The 18,512-nt window shown below is 45.4% G+C and overlaps 1 protein-coding gene across 3 annotated transcripts in view; it reads right to left on the bottom strand.

Annotated features, from left to right (window-relative positions):
• Positions 1–5,020: 5,020 nt before the first annotated feature.
• The window catches only part of PTCH1 (patched 1), a 71,084-nt gene continuing 57,592 nt past the window's right edge, over positions 5,021–18,512 (bottom strand). For all 3 annotated transcript variants that reach the window (XM_014795574.2, XM_004440815.3, XM_004440814.3), the window contains exons 19-24: positions 18,089–18,226; positions 15,061–15,203; positions 11,414–11,513; positions 10,652–10,906; positions 8,450–9,005; positions 5,021–7,920 (exon numbers count right to left, since the gene is read on the bottom strand). In XM_014795574.2, the coding sequence (XP_014651060.1) occupies positions 8,451–9,005; positions 10,652–10,906; positions 11,414–11,513; positions 15,061–15,203; positions 18,089–18,226 (1,191 nt within the window). In that variant the 3' untranslated portion in view covers positions 5,021–7,920; position 8,450. The remainder of the gene's footprint in view (positions 7,921–8,449; positions 9,006–10,651; positions 10,907–11,413; positions 11,514–15,060; positions 15,204–18,088; positions 18,227–18,512) is intronic.

The raw sequence follows: 18,512 nt of genomic DNA, 5'->3' as shown, positions 1-18,512 counted from the left end.
ATGGCGGACAGTCATGGTCCTCTGAGAGCTTCGTGCTGCTGCATCAGTGTGCACTGGGATGTATTTAGGAATTTTTGGGTGTGGGACTGATGTGACCAAGACACAAAGAGAAGATCTGAGGAAGGCTTCATTCTCATTGCAGCTATTTCCTATTATTATTACCAGAAGTTTTTTTTTAATGTTTCTTATAGTTCCTGTAATTCCAAGCATCACTAAGACCACTGGGTTTAATTGCCCAGTAACTGCTTTCCTAGCTTCCATAAACAGAAGCATTTTGAAGTGACAGGGTCAGGAAGAGGAGGGCTCTACACAACGAAGCCTTTCCAATGCCTGAGGTGATGTGGATGGACTAGCAACACAGTTGGTTGTTTCTATTTCCTCCTGTATAGGCTGTATCAGAAAAGTCTGCAGCCAATGACAACAATGGAAACTGTGAATATAATAGGTACATGCAAATTTAGATAGTAGAGACCAGAAATATTTCTAGACAAATCGCAGACTGAAGAGATCCCCAAATTTGAAAAGATAAGAAAGACCCTCCTGGATCATGGGAGGAAATGTACTGTGGGGGTTAAGAGCGTGACCTGAGTTTGAATCCTGGCTTTGCTCCCTAATGGCTGAAGGACTTTGTTTATTACTGTGGTGGATTGGTGCCCAACATCTATTCCAACCATCTTACATCTCAGAGGTGAGGAACTAAAAACATTTCCCAGACTCTTTTGCAGCTAGGGGTTAGGATGTGGTTTAGTCCCATTGATTTGGTGCAGTCAGAGAAAGCAGAAAGCAGAAGTGAGTCTGCGGCCATATTTGTGTTGCTTCTGGTGTTTCTGCTGGGAAGCAGGGTTGTGGTGGCTTGGTTCAGGAGCTGTCAAGAACTTTCCAGTTTGACTGGTGGCTTCTTGATCTTGCATTGGTATTCTCCTCAAAACTCAGCTCACACTGTACAGAGGAGAATTAGCATGGATGTTAGCTCAGGGCTGATCTTCCTCACAAAAAAAAAAGAGGGCAATAAGAAAGAATAAGAACATCAGACTGTTCTAGATCCAGGTTCTAAATCTGACTTGACCATTAAAGTGTTGGCTAATGTTAGGTGTGTCACATCACTTCTCCAGATTTCTTGGATACCAGATGGCAAAGGTCTAATATAGCTGAGGCTTCCATGATTCATGACAAACTCCCATGATTCATGATAACCTTCCACGATTCCATGTCAGGTGGGAGCTGTACAGGAAAACAAAAGTCATCCATTGATAGAAGGGCCCAGTGTGCTTACTGACACTTCAGCACAGTCACAATGCACGTGTTACGGCCTGGCAACTGCTCTTACAGCCCATGGATGTTTTGAAAGAGAAGGTCTTTGACCATCTCTTGGCTCTCTGTTCCACTCTATCTTTTTTCATACCTCTTCCTCATTTTAATGACCTTTTCCTAGTTTTGGTGGTACTTTGGTCTTTTCCACAGTATTGGCCTCACTTTCTGGACATCTGACCATGTCCCCTGTGATGTGGCTGATGGATAGCTGTTCTGTTTCTCAATCCACAGCAGACAGCCTCCTGCTTTTCTCTGTTCCTGCCTCATCTTGCTTCTCCTCTTGCTGCAAAAGAGGCTCTCAACAGGAGTCCACCTACCACTGCTGCTGACTGAAGCTCGTAATTACGAAGATTATTCTTTTGGCATCTTGACTTGGGCTTAATGCTGCAATCCTCATTATTATATAATAACTCATCAGTCAGAACTTGCTCATCAGTTTCTCCTCCATCTACATGATTTTTTTCTTTATAAAAATAAAACAGGTTCTTATCCACCACCCCCCTTTCCACGAGAATACAAGCTGTTGTCCATTGTGTATGAAGATGGTGCTGTTGACAGAGGTATTTCCTGGGCTTGCTTTACTGTGGACTCTTATCTTACTTTATTTTTTGCATTGTTGCTAACTTACATCACACTTCTAACCCTCAGCCTCAAGTCCTGTGGATAGGAAGCCGACGAATGAAGAGAACACTCTCCAGGAAAAAGGAATGCGAATAGGCTCAATTGACTTTGAAGAGGCTATGGTTGCCTCTTCTGGGTGGCACTGCTCACTGGGGTCCGTCTCATTCTCAGAGCAAATGCTAGCTTTACAAGGTCGCTTCCCTTCACAGCATCTCAGCTGAAAGGCCCTGTTCCCTTTGCCTCAAGAAAGGGAATCCCTAAGAAGGAGGCATAAATCAATGATAATAAAAACACCCTGCCATGTCAAAAGTACATGATTTGGCTCTGCTGAGTTTAATTTGTGTCCTTTCTATTGCTCACTTCTTTTTGTAACAGAGACCTGGGTCTCTCTGTTTCCCTGAGGTCCACCATGTTCCTAACAGATCAGAATATCCCTTCAAGATCCTTATGATGGCAGCTGTTGTCATTTCCTGGCAGAGAAACTATGCAGAAAATGGCGTCCAACATGCCCTCCATCATGACAACGTGGACAATTAAACAGATTCGTGTTGGAGGCAGGTTCTCATTAGGTGCAGCCTTCATCAAAAGTAATTAAAACTTGGCAAACATTCTTTTTGCATGATTAATAGGCCATCTTCACTTCTCCTTTGGAAGGTCAGTTGTCAGTTACCAAAAATGAAACACCTGCCTTTACATCAACATGGCTGCTGCCCAAAATTGAGCAGCATGCAGCACTCCCAAAGCTGTTAAATATGTCCGTTGTGCCAAAAAAAATGGGGCCTTATGTTTACCTAAGTCCTAAATAAATATGGTGGATTTGGGGACACAAATCTGATTAAAAACTTCTCCCTAGGCCAACATGAAAAACTACGTTAGCTCACTTCAGTATATGTAATTTAAAAAGAATATAAAGTTGGATGGCAATGAATGCTCATTTTGGTGATATAAATCACGTCTAAAAGAAAGCCTCTCTCAATTTGAATTCCAATTAATGCAATTAATATTTTCCATGCTCAGTCTCAGGGAGTACATATTCCCCATGACTTTTGAATGAACCAAGTGAGCATTATGTATGAAATTCACTACTGAAGCGCTTAGGAACAGATTGCTGATTATACCAGGAGGTAAGAAAATGAGGACATAAGTCAGAAAAGCCTGCTTAAACACTTGATTATTTTTTCCATGAAAAGTATGCACTAGGGAGGACATGGATTCCAGAGCATCTCATTCCTTTGTCCGAGTTTACTGTATTACCTCGACCTGGAAACAGGGGCTCGGTAAGAACGAAATCTTCCCATAGCAACTCTTCTACGATGGTCCTCGTCACCACAGAGGAAGAGGCTGAGAGTGGGTGACTGAACCAGAAGTCAGTGTGGGGTCCACAGAGGTGGTTCTGATTCTCATTCTGTTGACTCTTACTATCCCCTCTGGTCCAGACCTCATCACAACCATCATTGCTTTTGACCTTGAGAAGTCTGCGAGGGATATTCATCATCTTCAATTTATATACAGATGAGGACACAGGCTCGAGGTTTCAAGCAACTTGCCCAAGTCAGAGTCGGCCAACTGGAACCCTCCCAGCAGGAAGAGGGTCTGGCCCGGGGTGGACCTCCCTCCCCTGCCTGTGAGGGCAGGAGCCCACGCCCTGCCCTGAGGTCCTGCCCCACTGCCACGGAAGAGCACTAAAAAGGGAATTCCTTTCTCTGGACTCCCAGACACAAATGCAGAGTTCACAGGTCTCCACTCTTTCCCCCAGATGAACATGTGTTTCTGTGGAAAGACCACACAGAGTTAGGATCTGTGTTGTTTCCAGATCTGGCCTACGCTGGCTGTGTAGCCCGAGTAAAATTATGAACCACGGCCACACTCAGCTGGAAGGAATGTAGGGCTTGCCTCTGCTGGTGCATCAGAGCCACCAGAATAGCTTGTTAAGGAAGATTCCTGGGCCTCACTCCTAGGACTCGGACTCAGTAGGTCTGCAGAGGCACTGTTACTTTTGCTTTTTTCTTTTTTTTTTTTTTGTGAGGAAGATCAGCCCTGAGCTAACATCCATGCTAATCCTCCTCTTTTTGCTGAGGAAGACCGGCTCTGCGCTAACATCTATTGCCAATCCTCCTCCTTTTTTTTCCCAAAGCCCCAATAGATAGTTGTATGTCATAGCTGCACATCCTTCTAGTTGCTGTATGTGGGACGCGGCCTCAGCATGGCCGGAGAAGCGGTGCATCGGTGCGCGCCCGGGATCCGAACCCTGGCCGCCAGTAGCAGAGCGCGTGCACTTAACCGCTAAGCCACGGGGCCGGCCCCACTTCTGCTTTTCTAACAAGCTTCCAGGACATGCCAAAGCTGCCGACCCATGGACCCCACTTGAGTATCACTGGCCCACGATAACCTTAAGATAGACTGGCAAAAAGGTCCAGTTAGTCAATATTTTAGGCTTTGCAGGCCATACAATCTGTGTCACAACTACTCAACTGTGCCGGAAAGCAGCTCTAGACAACCTGTTTGTGAACGGGTGCATCTGTCTCCTGATAAATCTTTGCCAAAACAGGAGGAGGCCCGTGGGCTGCAGTTTGCTGATCCCTCACCACAGGCTTAGCCCAATTTGGATCTTGAGTTCTTCCCTACCACTCCTTGCTTTCTACTGTAAAATGGGGAGAATATTCTTGGTCTTATTTTTCTCCATGGCTGTGATGAAGATAAGGTATAATCACATCATAAATACTCAGGAAAAACATTCTGTATCAGGTTCAATCAGCCCCATTATCAGCTATACTGTTTTAATATGACACCTTCATTTATTTTAATAATCACTGAATTTGTCTTTATAAATGTTCCCTCTAATTATTAGGCATCACATAAAAAAATAAGAATGCTAAGAGATAGAAGGGATCATTCTAATGGTAGTTTAGGAACTTTTTTGGTGTCAGAAAATAAAAACAGAACTCTTCTTATATCAACAATGCCTCCACAAAGTAGAACAAAAAATACTTACCAAGGTTAGTAAGAAACAACCAAGTTTATGATGACCTGACATACTAACTGCCTTTGTAAAATATTTTAATTAAAAAACATTCTATAAACAAAGACATAACCAACAAGTTATATTATTTTTTATTCATGTTAGAATTTCTATCAGTGTTTGAACATTAATATTTAGAGAGTTTGTACATTTTTGCCTTCCAAGGTTTAAAATGAGAACCACACTAGGTCACAAATGGTAACTAATACACATTTCACAATTGCAGGAATATTCACTCGCTCTCTCTCTTAACACTGTTAAACATTTTCTTTCCTTGCTGTACTTTACAATGAAAAGTGTGCCCCACTCATGTCTCAGCAAAGTTCCAGACATTACGGATTCATCACATATAAATTCTTTAAAAATATACTTCTGTCAAAAGACTTGATGACTACTATGTACACTACAAAAATAAATTTTCATATAAATAAATTATATGGCATACTTTTATCTTTGTAATTGAAATGACACAAACCCATTTCTGCCAAAATTGGCAGACAATGAGACCCAGTTTGAATATTTATTTCCTTTAAATTCCTCACACTAAAACCTACCATGAGTCCTTAATGAAAATGTTATATACTCTGAACTATTTAACATTAGTAAGCACTCTATACAAATAAAAATTCTGTTCAAAAGTAAAACATAGCTGTAATAGTGTTTCCAATAGAAATAAAATCCCTGCATTTTTTTTTGTTATAAACTGGCATGACAAATACTGTAGGAAAACATTCTTATGATACAAAATTATAAATATCAGCAAAGATTTTTTTAAAAAAATTAAAACATCCAAATGAACAAACAAGACAGACAAAATTAAACTATTTAAAAGAGGGAGAGAGAGAAAAATTCTAGTTGCCTGGCAGCCCCCGAGTTCTCCCTTTGCCAATGTGACTATCAGAGAAAGTTCCATGCTGTGCAGAAAGCAGGGGCCATGCAGGCTGTCATGCATCACACAGGCTGGGCTCAGAAGGAAGCAAGGGCATGCCACGAGCCAGAGGGAAGCAGACCTCAGAATTTTGCATCCTCTCTCTCCTGAATGCAGGACAAGTTTTCTGAGCAGAGCTGGGTGTTAGGTAGACAGACAGACAGTGTGGCTGACACATGCAGCAAACAGTATCAGTGGGGCCTTCAGGGTCCCCGGCATATTAACACACACACCTGGTGGCCACAGGTGGCTTCAAATTAGTATCTTACAGCTTTGTGGCGAGTTTTAGGGTCTGAGGTAACTACACTGCTGGGTACTACTGGGGGCCCACTGCCTTAGATTAAGATTTTCCATGCAAAACAGGAGGACACAATGGAGCTGCCATTTGAGCATGCCTACAGTAGCTTAGTCTGGGTACCAACTGCATCCCTGATGTTTGCTAGTCTCTGGCTAAGAGCTGAGGAAGACCAAACCTCAGAGCAAGACAAGAGAATCAATACAGAAGCAAATCTTTAAAAATAATGCCTCGTTGAGAGATCTGCCTCCATATATATTCTTCAGTGGGGTGTACGCCATTAGCATCTTCCTGCTCTTCAATAAATGTCACATTGAAAGAACACTAATAATGATGAGAGGAAGGAGACAATTTATTTGGGAAGTGTGTACCCATAACGTTAATATTAAAACACTGAGAAGGATCCTTCTGAAGCTCATATCCTACAGAACTTCCGACTCCGTATAACCACATGGGATGCTCACTATTTATTTTTAAAGAAGATGCACACAGATCCAGAAAGCCCCACCCAAGTGTGCTATTTAGGAAGAGGGGGAGATTTTAAATTGTAGAGACTCAGAACATCACCTCTGACTCTATTGTGGCGCCAGAATTAACAGGTGTTTCTACCTGTATGAGGGTCATTATCTCCAGAAGATTTCCAATCCACTCCTAAATGTTTTGTGGGGGTGAAGGCTGGTGTGTATGTGTGCGCGCATGTGTGCTGGTCATGAGAGGTACAATGAAGGCCGTGTACTTGAGCGTACCTGCTCTGGGCCCGCTGAGGCTCACCACTAGGCATGTTCTCTAACTCGTCAACACCAACGCAGATGAAGAGATGTTAGCTCCACACCCTGAGGGCCCAACGTCCACCACAGTGATCATGCAAAGGAACCTATTGCCTTGGAGGCAAGAATTGGGGTGTCTGGATGGCAGCCAATGATCTGAAGAGTTGCCCTGAAGTTAAAGCAAGTCTGGCAAAAGGAGAAAGCAATGTTTAAGGCTAGCCTTCCGCCAGCACGAGGCCATCAAGACACCCTGACTCTTCCAGCCTGACTAGGGCAGAGCCCACGAAGGGTTAAAGACAGCGAAAAGAAACACAAGAGAAAAAAAAAATCACAGTACAGTACATTGGGAAGTTACACGCATTCACACAGCTGGACAGGAGAACCGCATCCAACTACACCTGGAGAAGCCACCGGGTTAACATACTTTCTTCATATCTGCTCATAAACAACAACAAAATTATCACGCATAGCGTGCTTGAAAGTTAACAGTAACATTTCATACTACCACAGGGTTGTGATATGCAAATTTAAAATATTTTAAACAGAAACCTTTACAAAATAATCCTATTACATAAGCAATATTTGCATAGAATTATACAGGTAAATTATACAATAATTAAGCAGCAGCAACATATGCTGAAATTTAAGACTAAGTTAAACTTGGTTGTGGCACAGAGACCAATGTACAAAGAGGGAGGGGCCCCGCTGCGGCCTCCCCACTGCCCACTCTGGGGGCAGGAGTGGAGAAACCCCAGATCACACTACTTTACATCGTTCCTTCGTATATTACATATGTGTACACCTCTTAAATATTTATAGAAATATTTCACAAAATAATACAATCGGTTACAGTAACAGAGAACTGCCATCGTGCGCAGCATGTCTTTATAACTCCAAGCGGTTCTCTTCAAGCAGTTTGGGGGGGGTGTTGGGGGGGGGCTTCCAATCTTTGGCCTCTTTGCTTCAGATTTTATTCACCCTTTAAAAGAAAAAAAAGGAAGTCAAACTAAGTAATAGGTATATGAGTCTATATTTATAAAGCACAAAAACAGGCAAAACTGATCTACGGTATTAGAAGTCAGGATGGTGGAGGGCTGGGTGAGGGCCTGAGGGGCTTCTGGGGGCTGGTCACAATCTCCTCCTTCATGTGGGTGCTGGTGGAGGTGCTCACTTTGTAACCATTCGTGGAGCTGGGTGTTTATCACATATACCTGTTCTGACACTAAGACTGAAAAATAGGTGAAAGGTGACGCTGTTAGCATCTTAGTTAAGTTGTACTAACCCTCCACAGGTTAGCAGTGAGGGGAGACGCCCAGCCTGGAACCTGCCTTGGGGATAAGAGGTCACTGGGTTCAGATCAGGACACACCAATGCTCAGGGGGCTCCAGGAGGATGCAGCCTGAGGCACCCAGGGCGCTTTGCCCTCTGCATCCCCCTCTGTCCCTCCGCTGCTCCTGAGCAGCCCAACTCAAGGCCCTCGGCGGCCCCCACCCATGACACGCACACACCTCAGTTGGAGCTGCGGCCCCGGGGCCTCTCCTCACATTCCACGTCCTGCAGCTCAATGACTTCCACCTTGGAATCCCTCCTCTCGCACCGGACATTAAAAGGCACATGGGGGTCCTCAAACAGCCCGTGATCAGTCTCGGGGTAGTCCTCATAGGCTGGGCAGAGGCCCCCTCGGGGGTTCCGACTGGGCCCGGGCCCGGAGGTGGGCGGGCCGTGCACGGCGACGGTCACAGATGCCGAGGCTGTCACAGTGGTGATGGGCTGGCAGTAGCTGGGCATGGAGCTGCCCGTGGCAGTGAAGGCTGGGTGCCGAGGGTGGTGGGAACGAGTTCCCCGGGGGCCTGCACGGTCCCTATTGCTAGGGCCAGAATGCCCTTCAGTAGAAATTTCGAAAGCGTCTCTGCGCGGTCTGTAGGGGGGTGGCCGCAAGCCTTCTCTGGGGGCTTCCCTCTGGGGCTGCTGGCCTGGCCGTCCTGGTGGCAGGGACCCTGAGTCTGTGTGGGGCTGCTGTCGAGGGTTTGAGGGTGGGTGATGTCTTGCTTCAGGATGGACCACCTGCAGAGGGTGAGAGCAGGTTACAACAGGCCAGTGCCAACCCCAGGCTGGGCAGTGGCCCCCGCTGCTCCCAGCCCTCCCTTCTTGGCTCCGGTTCCCGCCGGGCCACCCACACACAGCTCTTCTTAACCAAGCACTCAGCCAACGCCACAAATGACTGGGAGAGGCCCTGGGGAGCCAACGGGGGGCCTTCCACCCACAAAAGAAAAACCAGCTCTCTCAAAACCTCCACCACGTGGCAGAGGAGTGCCTTATTTGGACCCTATGTCTAGGCTTTCTCCAGCACAGCTGGCTGGACACATACAGCTGCTGCCCATAAATGCAGGGCTGTGGTCGGAGAGCATCCGAGCTGCCTCCCTCCCACAGGCCGGCACCCCGCCCTGCACAAGAAAGTCAGACCCTGAGCTTCTCTGTTTCTAAAACTGCCAAGTGTCCGGCCCTTGCCTGCCCAAATGCAGGACACTGGCAGGACTGCCCATACCTACACTGTTGAATATGGTAGCCATTAGGGACATATGGCTATTTACATTTAAATTAAAATTCAAAATTCAGTTCCCTAGTTGTACTAGCCGCGTTTCAAGTGCCCAACAGCCACATGTGGCCAGTGGCTACTGCCTTGGAGAGCACAGAGAGAGCATTTCCATTGCCGCAGAAAGTTCCATGGGGCAGCGCTGCTCTGTCGGGTTGTTAGGAATCTCGTTTCTGGGTCTCTATACAAAGCATGGAGCAACACAGTGGTCACATCAATCAAGACGACCGTGACCAACTTCAAAGTCGTTCAGCTTGTACCTATTTTTAGGCTCCTGCTGAACAAAACCAGATTCACACTGCAGCTCAGCAGGCATCCTCACGGGGGGTAAGAGGAGGAAAATTCAGGTTATTTGGTTGGCCTCTCTCTCTTTCATGGAAGCGCTGCTCTGGCCTGGGACTGGAATACCCATTTCCTGGAGGGACAGCAGGAGGCCCTTGGCTGGAGCAACACGAGCCTTAGCACCTTCCTTGGGTTTTGTGTGCTGTGTTCCAGGCCTGGGGGGCCACGCACATCCTGGGCAGCATGGAGCGCAGGCCATGGCCAGGGTGCTCGGAGCCTCGGAGAAGGGGCTCCCAGGCTGCTCAGGGCTTTCCTGAATTCCTGAAGGCTAAGCTTTTCTGCTCCTTCCAGCCACCTAGAACGTGAGCTTGGAGCCACAAAAGCTTTGGGTAAAGTCTTAGACAATAATAATTGAAATTATTTTGTACCAAGGGCAATTAAAGGTAAAAGAAGTGGTAGGGAAAAAAATTACTTCTGCCGGCAATAAAAATACCACTACATTTTTTAAAATTATCATTCTAAAATGACATGCAGCATAAAAAAACAAAACAAAACAAAACAAAAAATGAGGCAAGACAGGCTTTACCACAGGCCCTTAAGCTCAAATTGTACTCAGCCCGAACAAGATATACGCGCATGCTCTGTGTAGTTAGCGTCACTGGCCCCTGACCTTTTCGATCTGTATGAAATCCAACCGTATGAAACTGACATTTTTATGGTTTAAGAAGAGTCAAATATTGGCAATTTCATGTGATTCCACTTAACCTATACTTTATTTTTGCATCCTGTCTGACTCGCTGCTGAGAGGCAGGGGCTGCCCCCTAGGATGACTCACGGTGGAGCGGGCGAAGACAGGGTTTTCTGTGGCTTCCACGATCACTTGGTGGGCAGGGCCCCTGATGCCCTGCTGGGCCTCGTAGTGCCGAAGCTCCTCGCTGATGCCCGACACCGTTGTCTGAGAGCTGTACTCCGAGTCAGAGGAATCAGACCCGTTGTTCGTGTGACCAGGGGGCACAGCAAACCGGACCACGCTGGAGGGCGGCTCAGGGGAAGGGGTGGGCAGCCGGTTTAGCCCGTTGGCTGGAGACACCTATTGAAGGAGACTGCATATTAAAAGTGTTATCATCCATTTACCTGTTGGCCACACTCCAAGTTCAAAGCACAGTACTGTCCAGGGGGCTCTGCCTGTCCCACTACCCTGTATTCACCTCCCCCTCTGCCACCTCGATGACCCTCAGGTCTGACAGCTGGAGCAAACGAACTGCCCTCTGCCTTCACACACTGGAAGGCAGGCTGCACCCCCTTCACTCTCGTCCAAGCCCAGATATTCATCTGGAGTGGAGAACGCCTCATTGACACAGACCTACAAGACGCAGGCTGCCGATCACTCAGTTTAGAAAAAACAAACCAAACCAGTACTACATCCCTCAAACTACGAAACTGAAGAGAAAAAAGCCATAGTTATTGAGATGTTGACTGAAAAAGTAAAGGATCAGCAAATATGGATATACCTAAATATCTAAATTTAGAGCGACACCAGGAAAAACAGCATTCAGGTGGCCTGTGGGTTGCACGTCATGCTGGCATAATTACTGACCTCAGGGTACGGCCCGAAGAAGGACAAAAGGACCGGTAGCAAAACCAGTCCATTGAGAACACCCAGGACCGTCAGGATCGCCAGCACAGCAAAGAAATACCTGGAGACACAAGGAGCAGGAACACTCACTGTTGTGACACAAGGAAATGAAACTTCCTGTGCCCAAATACTGCAGCACGTCAGAACCCAAAATTAACACAATCCACACGACTGAAAAGGTGCTACAAAACTGCGTTCAAATGCAGCACGAGATAAGGATTTTTTTCTTTTTTTACCTTATGACTCTGAGGACTACATTCCACAACCCAAAGTGTTAGTTCGTGAAGGGAAGAAAAAAAAATTAGTTTGTTAATTTGCTGAAATCTCATGGCATGTAATGTTATTTATGAATGTGTTACACAAACAGAAAAATATGGAATGCGAACTGAATGGCTGAGCAGACTGAAAGCACAAATACAATGCAGAGAGGCCCCGTTCACAAAAACCCAGCAGAAGCAAACAAATGAAGTGAAGGGTGTAGAATTTAAACAATTTAGCCCAGGAGGAAAAGCAGCCCACTTCTGCAGGCAGCTAATCCACTGTGAAATGCTTCTGCATCTTAGAGCAGAATCTCTAATTAAGTCTCCAGCATATCAGGTAAGGCTTTCCCTGCGCTTTCATTAATCACAACTTTCTAACTAGAATTCTGTGAGTTCCAGTTTTACCCAATAGCTCCAACTGCAACCTTTTTAGAACACAGGAACCAGCTTTCTGCAAAGAAACGCTGCCCATTCTATGGTTGCCGGGGCATTTGCGGGGGAGAGCAGTCCACAAAGACAGGGCTGCTCTGTGGGCCAATCTTTTGTTGAACAATTTAGCATCTCTGAATACTCTTGTTTTGCGTCAGCCAATTGAAACATAAAGGCCGCAGCACCATGAAGAAGAGGAGAGTGCACAAGTGGCCCTGCTTTCCCACCATTGAGGGCTAAGGTCTGGGATCCTTCATGAATACCAAGGTAAACCTGTCAGCAGGGAGAGCTGCTGGCGGACACTCCACACAGCTGGCGGGAGCAGGCTCCACACAAGTGTGCATTTCTGTAACTAACGATTTCTAGGGTGATTCTACTGGAAGTGGGCTGGGGTAGGGGTGAGCTTAGGATGTTCCAGGAAGAGGGCGGACAAGATATCTGTTAATGGTCCTCTTGATCATAAAACGGAACAGGCACCAAACTGTGCTATGTCTATATATGTTTCAACGTTAGATGAAAGGAGAGAGAATCCCTATAAAAATACAAATACCTCGAAGCTATTGTAAACACTAGAAACTTCTGAGCTGCATTAGTAAAAACCAAGCAGCCAACGTCTTGCTCTAATGTAAACTGCTGGAACCTTAGGCTGAGGCATATATCAGCAGCAGGCATTAAGACATTTGCATCCCATCCATCTAACCGTAGAATAAACAGACCAATTAGATTTCTGACGGCTTAGTGTACACAATGTCTGCTCATTTAGTCGACCTCAGTGAGGGCTTCATCAGGCTAATCCATCCAGTTCTAGAAAATGGGAAGCCCTTTTAAGTGCTTGAAACAAGAACCCTGATATCTCTGGAAGAGAACAAGAAGCCATTGGGTTAGATGAGAGAGGTGGGACTCTGCCCTCCATCCAGGGTCCCAGCTGGCTGCTCCAATTCTGGCTGAGTTTCTTCTCTGTGGCTCACTGGGCAGCCCCACAAGGCTGAATTAGAGCCTCTGCGATCCCAGCATACCTTGCATTTCCCACAGTTTTGCACTGTGAACCACTGAACTGTGTACTGTGAACTTGTCTTTCCCCCTGAAGACCGTAAGCTACATGGAGCAGGATGGGATCCATGTTACTTGCTGTTGTGTGAAACGGCACTTTTGAATGTTTTGAAAATTGGATGAGAAATTTCACAAAAGAAAAATCTACCTGACATAGGGCTTTTACACCATAAAGAAACTACCAATGTCCAAATAAGTGTATGCTGAGGAAATAAAGGAAAACTCAAAGTCAGATTAAGAGCTTAAAACAAAACCCAGACCAAAATCTTGATCTAGTTTAGGCATATATCTCTCTGGGATTGACCAACAAGAATGCATTAATGGGCTCGTGAACTGATCAACAGTCTGTGCTGAGACGACGAGCAGCACAGGCATCACCTGGGAGCTGGCTAGAATGCAGACTCTGCTCCTCCACCCCATGAAATCCCATCTGCATTTCCAGAGAGCCTCGGATGATCCCTAAGCATGTTACAGGAAGAGAGGAGAAGTCCTGTCTACACTGTAAGAGCCATGTCACCTCTTCACTCATCCCACGCCAAACTGCAAGGAGCAAACTCTGGCCCTCGTTCTAGGAAGGCCAACTCTCCATGACACTGGACTGCCTGGTGGGGTATGCCACAAACAAGGGATTGATCTTTTTTCCATAATAAAAAAAACTCTGGCTAAAACTTAAAGACAAAACCCTTTTCTTTTTACTTGAAAATGAAGGGCCTATCAGAGACACACACACCAGCAAAGCGTGTTTAGTTTCTCTCTCCAGACTACGGAAGCATCCCGCACAGCCAGTCATTTCTCTCATTTGGTCTTGCTTTACCGTGGCTCTGCTTCTGGCCTATCTTTTATTTATTGATGATTCTGGCCTTGCCCCTCCATGGAGCAGCAGTGTTACATCCAAGAGCATCTCCTTCACAAAGCTGTGGATGTTGTTCAGAGAAGAAAATGGTTTTTCCCTGCAGTTCTCAAATGCTTTTCAAAGGAAAACTTGCTCTCCTTCTAGACTTCACAAAATCACATTCTTTATTAAATTCACCAGAAACTGCCTGCCTTGAGATCCAAAGAGAAGTCTCCAAAAGGTCTCCAGTAGGCTCTGATTCCCAAAATTTGACAGCAAAGTCACATACTTTGGCATCCTAAGGCTTCCTAAATCTTAGTGGGAACCTGAATACGAAATCTGGGCACATTACCTTCACTTCTTAAAAGAATAAAATCTAGGTGACGATTTTTAGATATTGGTAAGTTTTCCTTTCTACAGTTTTGAAGAAGTGAAGGTCAAGTTTAGTCAATTAATGGGAAACACGGTCGTCTCTTTTCATCTCTTTCTGTAGATATTTCTAACCTGGGATGCCAATAACTGGGATATGGGTGATCCTTCAGCCTTGAGCTGTGGAGTTGCCTTCACTGCTAGCCCCAAAACCTCCATCTTTCCTCCCAAGATAGCTCTAGAAGAGAGCTTGTCTTTACACTTCTCAGCATATCTCTGAGTTAATGAACTCAAAAAAATGTAGAGTTGCAGACTGCGATAATCATTTCACAACGTATACGTGTAATCAAAACATCACGTTGTACACCTTAAATGTACACCATTTTTATTTGTCAATTATACCTTGATAAAGTTGGGGGGGAAAAAGAGTCACAAGACACGCTGCAATCTACCAGATACAGAAGGAAATAAGCAACAGAGGTCACACAAGCAAATAAGTGATTTTTTTTTTTTGTGAGGAAGATCAGCCCTGAACTAACATCTATTGCCAATCCTCCTCCTTTTTTTTCCCCAAAGCCCCAGTACATAGTTGTATGTCATAGCTGCACATCCTTCTAGTTGCTGTAACAGTGATTTTTAAAACAAGTCTTCTCTCCCACTCCCCTTACCTGACGATGAAATCAAACTCGGACCCTGCCAGCATCAGCACTCCCAGCAGAGTGGAAACAGCACCGTCCAGGACGGGCGCAAACATGTGCTCCAGGGCCAGCACGGCCCTGCGGTTCTTATCGCCGATGGCCGTCAGAAACGCCTGTGCAACGAGCAGAGTTCACATGGTCAGACTCCTGGACTCGACTCCGTTGATGGTCAGCTCTGTCTTAGGTGCTATACACTGCTTTAAGATGCCTCTACAGAACTTCTCAGGTCTTCCTGGTTAGCTCCTGGAATGTTTAATCGGGGTTGCTCAACGAGCTAAATCTAGGCTTACACTAAAATGACCTGCTCATGATACTGGGTCATATTTGGCGCTGATGTAAATCTCAGAATAACAACAATAAAAAAAGAAAAGAATATTGACCTTAAATTTAAAAACAAAACCAAAACTATACAAAAACGAGCAAAATATTCCCTTCTTTTCACTGCTACTCACCCGTAAGTTTTCTCCCCCACTCAAATTATCTTACACCGTTGATGTGGGAGACCTCCAGTTGTGAAAGCACAGCATTTTGCCTGATTTTTTGGATGGTCGAGATCTTACTTCCAAATGGGCTTAGTTTGGTGTCACGTGCACCTGGGAGCTAAATACATATTTCCTCATGATTACGCTGAGGTTAGAATTTGTCGCTGTTCAAACTAATGTGTTTGTAGTACATTAGTAAGTACCACGAAGGTATACAAGAAAAATACAGAACTGTAAATTCAAATCAAGCCTATTCTATGTGTGGACATATTCTTGCCTCCTTTGCAATCCTAAAGCTCTTCTAGGTCAAGAATGCTATTGATACAAAATGGGAACTTTACACGGAATATCAGACTGTTGGCTTGAGAGTTTGACCCAAGACCGTTTCCATGTGGGTCAGTTACCGTCAGATCCCTCCTGGTCCTACAGTGGACCCCATCAGGGAGGGCTGAACCTGGCACAAGTTCATTCTCTGCCTCAAAGTTCAGACTGCTCCGGGATATGCCGAGAAGGCGGCTCAGAGCCTTTACAAGCTGTAGCTCCTTAAAAATCAAGGCCTACAGCTCATTGCAGGGTGCATTCCCATCCCTTATGTACACTGTGGAAGGACAGGAAGGTTATTCTCCTTAACAGATGAAGAAATAACAGCATACAAAGGTGTGCTATGAGTTTTCATACTTTTCTCTCAAGTGCATACTACGTATGCACATGCTCTTTCAGAGTTGGGAGACATGAGGGTCAACAGAGTCGCCTTTCTCTCTTGGGAAGAAAGCATCAAGACCATCTGGAACCATGTTGCTCTCTGCCATGTTTGGGCCATGAGGCCAAGAGGGTCAGGGTGGGCATATCCTCTCGCACACAACTTATGCTTCCGAAACAGCGAATTCTTGATGAAGACTTGGGCTAGAAGCACTGACCCCATAAAGCCACATCAGCTCTTGAGACTCCTTAAATTCTCAGAATTACATCTTGCATGAGGAGCGGAGGCAGTCCTTAGTTGTTTATTCAACATGCTGTGGCATTTATGTTCATACTACCTCATGAGCAGAGACCTGGGGTGCCACTACAGTTTAGAGACTATAGTTGGCATTTCCATTGTAAATATCTGTTCTAGGATAGATCTGCCCTTGTTTGCAATGCTAGCCACCAGAAACCGTAGTTTTCATTTGCATCAGAATAAAATAACTTGTGTATTTTTCACTCACATGCAAATTTTTCTCCGTTTTGAAGAAATGATATTAGGGTTGTGTGTTTTCTAAGCGCTAGGCTGGTGGGCTTTCCTTTTTTAAAAACCCTCTTTCCCTCCTCCCAGCTCAATGGAGGAAAGTAATTTGGGCAGCCTCAAAATTTAGAGAATACTGTTTCTGCATTATCAGCTTTTCATTATACACTGGGAGACATATAGGATAACTTCAACAAAACAGTCCTTCTAAAACACGAAAATTGACAATCTCTAAGTTGTACAATAACTGCGGCCCTGCAAGACTCCTGTGGAAGGACCAAAGAAGCAGGTGTGGAGATGTGCCTATGTGGAGACATGCATGTGCCACATGATGGGTACAAGAAAATCAATGCTAGAGACTGCCAAAACAGAGATACAAGTAACTGGATCCAAGTCCAGTGCTGGGTTTCCTGGACAGGCATTGAAACATCTGTTTAAATATTCAGAATAAATATTCGGTCAGTAAGTATTTATTGAATGCCTACCAATAACCCTAAGAACTTAGGCTATAAGCACAGATGCAACATAATTTACACATTGCTATGAGGCTTTTGAATAATTCTCTGATAAATGTATACAATGGGCTTGTCTCTTGGATTGAAGACTCCTCCTGAAGTTTAATTTCCTCCAACAAAGCATTCACAGGACAGGGCATAGGAAGAGAGAGGGGAAAAACATTCCTGTAGAGAGCAACACTAGTTGTCCTACTCTCTGCTGTCATGAATTCCGAGGCTGGGAGGCAGAGGGAGCTGAGGTGGGAGAGTCAGCTTCCCGGTGCCAAGAGCCTGTGCCTTTGCTCACAGATCCCAGGAGGCTTCCTCGGCTGCCAACTCGCTTCACCCTCAGTGATGCCATCCCCACCATGCCTGTGAGTGTGGTCTCATTTCATCCCTGCTTTTTACTGTGGTTTTTAAAATTGTGTGTATTCCTGCATGCACACGCCCACACACACCCACTCATACACTGTCTTACGAACAAAGTTGACAACTTTACGACTTGTGGTGACATCAGTGACAACACCAAATAAGCAGAATCCCTCCTGGCCCACTAGAACACACCGGCTCACTTCACCTTCAATGCCTTTCTCGTGACAGTCACCAAGAGGAAAAGGAATCCAGCCAAATTTCTGCCACTCCCAGGGAATGCCTGTGCTCTGAAGCCGTTTCACTGTGACATGTGTCAGGTGTGTTTCTTGACGTTGGCAAAAATGAGAAATTTCCCAACTTGGAGACTATAAGAGCTAGAGGAAATGTGCTCCTTTTCATAAAGTTTTAGCTGAAAATGTTTCCCATACCAGAGCAACGTGAACGGTGAACTCCACTCCTATGCCAACAGAAGCGATCAAGATGACCACAGGCACAGCACTGAGCTTGATTCCAATGAGGCCCATCATGCCGAAGAGCTCAACCGTCATCAGGGCTAGGACCGTCACCTTTAGAAAGACACACAGATGAGTGGCTGGGTACAAACACACTCTGGGTGTTGACACAAGGGAGGTGATGAAGTACTGATGTGGCCTCACTTCAGATTAAGAGCAGAGACACACTGGGACCTGAAGACGATGGAGGCTCTGACTGGCTCTAACTGTGGACAACTGTCTCCACTCCCTAACTGAACGTCTCCCTGCCAGGAAGGGAGGCTTTGGAACAATTTCGGGACAGCCACTTTGGGACAATAAGGCAGTAGAAGGAGTACAGAAAGACAGAGTTTAGTATTCT

Source organism: Ceratotherium simum, chromosome 20 (assembly GCF_057802395.1).
Source record: "Ceratotherium simum simum isolate JZ-2026a chromosome 20, ASM5780239v1, whole genome shotgun sequence".
NCBI classification, from domain to species: Eukaryota; Metazoa; Chordata; class Mammalia; order Perissodactyla; family Rhinocerotidae; genus Ceratotherium; species Ceratotherium simum.
Note: the sequence above shows the minus strand (reverse complement) of the source record. Positions and strands in the feature narration are given on the sequence as shown.